Source organism: Branchiostoma floridae, chromosome 7, assembly GCF_000003815.2.
Source record: "Branchiostoma floridae strain S238N-H82 chromosome 7, Bfl_VNyyK, whole genome shotgun sequence".
Lineage (NCBI taxonomy): Eukaryota > Metazoa > Chordata > Leptocardii > Amphioxiformes > Branchiostomatidae > Branchiostoma > Branchiostoma floridae.
In genome coordinates this window covers 1245822-1247511 of record NC_049985.1, presented here as the reverse complement: position 1 = coordinate 1247511, position 1690 = coordinate 1245822, and the positions used below count along the sequence as shown (strand labels likewise).

At 43.7% G+C, this 1690-nt stretch overlaps 1 protein-coding gene across 1 annotated transcript in view; it reads left to right on the top strand.

The window, feature by feature from the left end:
• The window catches only part of LOC118419243 (MFS-type transporter SLC18B1-like), a 2581-nt gene extending 1638 nt beyond the window's left edge, over window positions 1–943 (top strand). Inside the window, exon 6 of the mRNA XM_035825591.1 lies at window positions 864–943. Within this exon, the coding sequence (XP_035681484.1) occupies window positions 864–943 (80 nt within the window). The remainder of the gene's footprint in view (window positions 1–863) is intronic.
• Window positions 944–1690: the final 747 nt, after the last annotated feature.

Genomic DNA, 1690 nt, shown 5'->3' with positions numbered 1-1690 from the left:
TTCGATCAGTCCTCTGATCCTTCTCAAGTTGTTCCGGAAGTGCGACTTAGGTCTTGGGTCATTACAACTTGAGAAGGATCAGAGGACTGATCGAAAGCTTGTTGGTAAGCTCTTTATTTTTGTGTACGGATATAAAGTCTTAAAAATCGTATCATTATACTCTTTCCTACAACCAAGATAACAACTATAACACCTGCTGACCATGATGATATATCTTTTGGGTCATGACAACCCTTTGTTACAGCAGTGGTGGTGTCTGAGTACATTAATTTTAATTTTGGAAATCTTTTTAATGATGCAGCGGTTGTTACTGTAACTGTTACAGCAGTCATGGTGTCTGGTCCATCTGGTCATGACCACCAGTTGTTACAGTAGCTGTAGTGTCTGTGCTGTTGGACACAACACCAGGGTCTGGGCCAACAGAGCGATTCCTGGTCCATCTCTTCCAACAGATTATGAGAACAATCATGGTACCAATGAGGACAGTGCCGGCTGCTGCACCAGCAATAGGGGCAATGGGAATAATGGGATGCGATTCAGGCTCTTCTGGAGGCAAAGAGTGAACAAAAACAGATGAAGTAGGACCAGATTCAAACTGTTCTGAGGGAGTAGAGCCAACAGATACAGGCTGGGAGAAAGTGGGAGAAGACACAAGCTGTTCTGGAGGTGTAGAGCCAACAGATACAGGCTGGGAGAAGGTGGGAGAAGACACAAGCTGTTCTGAGGGTGTAGAGCCAGTATGTACACGTATGGCAAAAGTCGGAGAAGATGCAATGTCTGAAGAACTGGTGGTGCCTACTGGAGGAGGTGAAGCATTTGTAGTAGTTGTGGACAGAAAGCTTTACATTCTTGGCTTTTCACAGATCAAATCTTCACGACTGACGTGAAGATGCCATGTCTGAAGAACTGGTGGTGCCTACTGGAGGAGGTGAAGCATTTGTAGTAGTTGTGGGCAGAAAGCTTACAATTCTTGGCTTTTCACAGATCAAATCTTTACGACTGACATCTATCAGCTTTTGGCCTTGTAAGCGGGCTGGTTGAGAACAAATTATCTCTTTTTTTATAGATCTTTTCATCCTTAAGGAAAGCATGCTGCAGTCACACTGCCAGGGGTTGTTGACGATATTCATTAACAATACTTGACTAGAGTACAGTTGGATCTGAGGGAGATCTGAGACCATACTGGGATGGATGGTTGTCATCTTGTTATTGTTCAGCAACAACATTTGAAGCTTGGGCAGGTTTGAAAGTACGCCTGGCTGAATGGTTTTTATCTTGTTGTTGTGCAGCATTAAGTTTCTAAGCTGTAACATGTCTGAAAATGCCCGAGGCTGGATGTTGGTTATTTGGTTGTAGTGCAGATACAACTTTTGCAGCTGTGGTAGGTTAGAAAATGTACCTTGCTGAATCTCTGTTATTTGGTTGTGGGACAGATTTAGTACTATCAAACTCCTGTATCTTGAGAAAGCAGATGGACTGATGGTTGTAATCTTATTGTATTTTAAGTCAAGTTTAGTGATACTTGAAGGTAGATACTGAGGAACACTGCCTCTGGTTCTGCAGCAGCAGTTACAGTCTGATGAACAGCTGGTGCTGCAGGCTGCGGTCGGTCCAGCTTCCTTCAGGACGATAAGCAGAAAGACCAGCAGTGTCTTCAGCTTTCCAAACATTTTGTCTGCAAGAGAAGGAA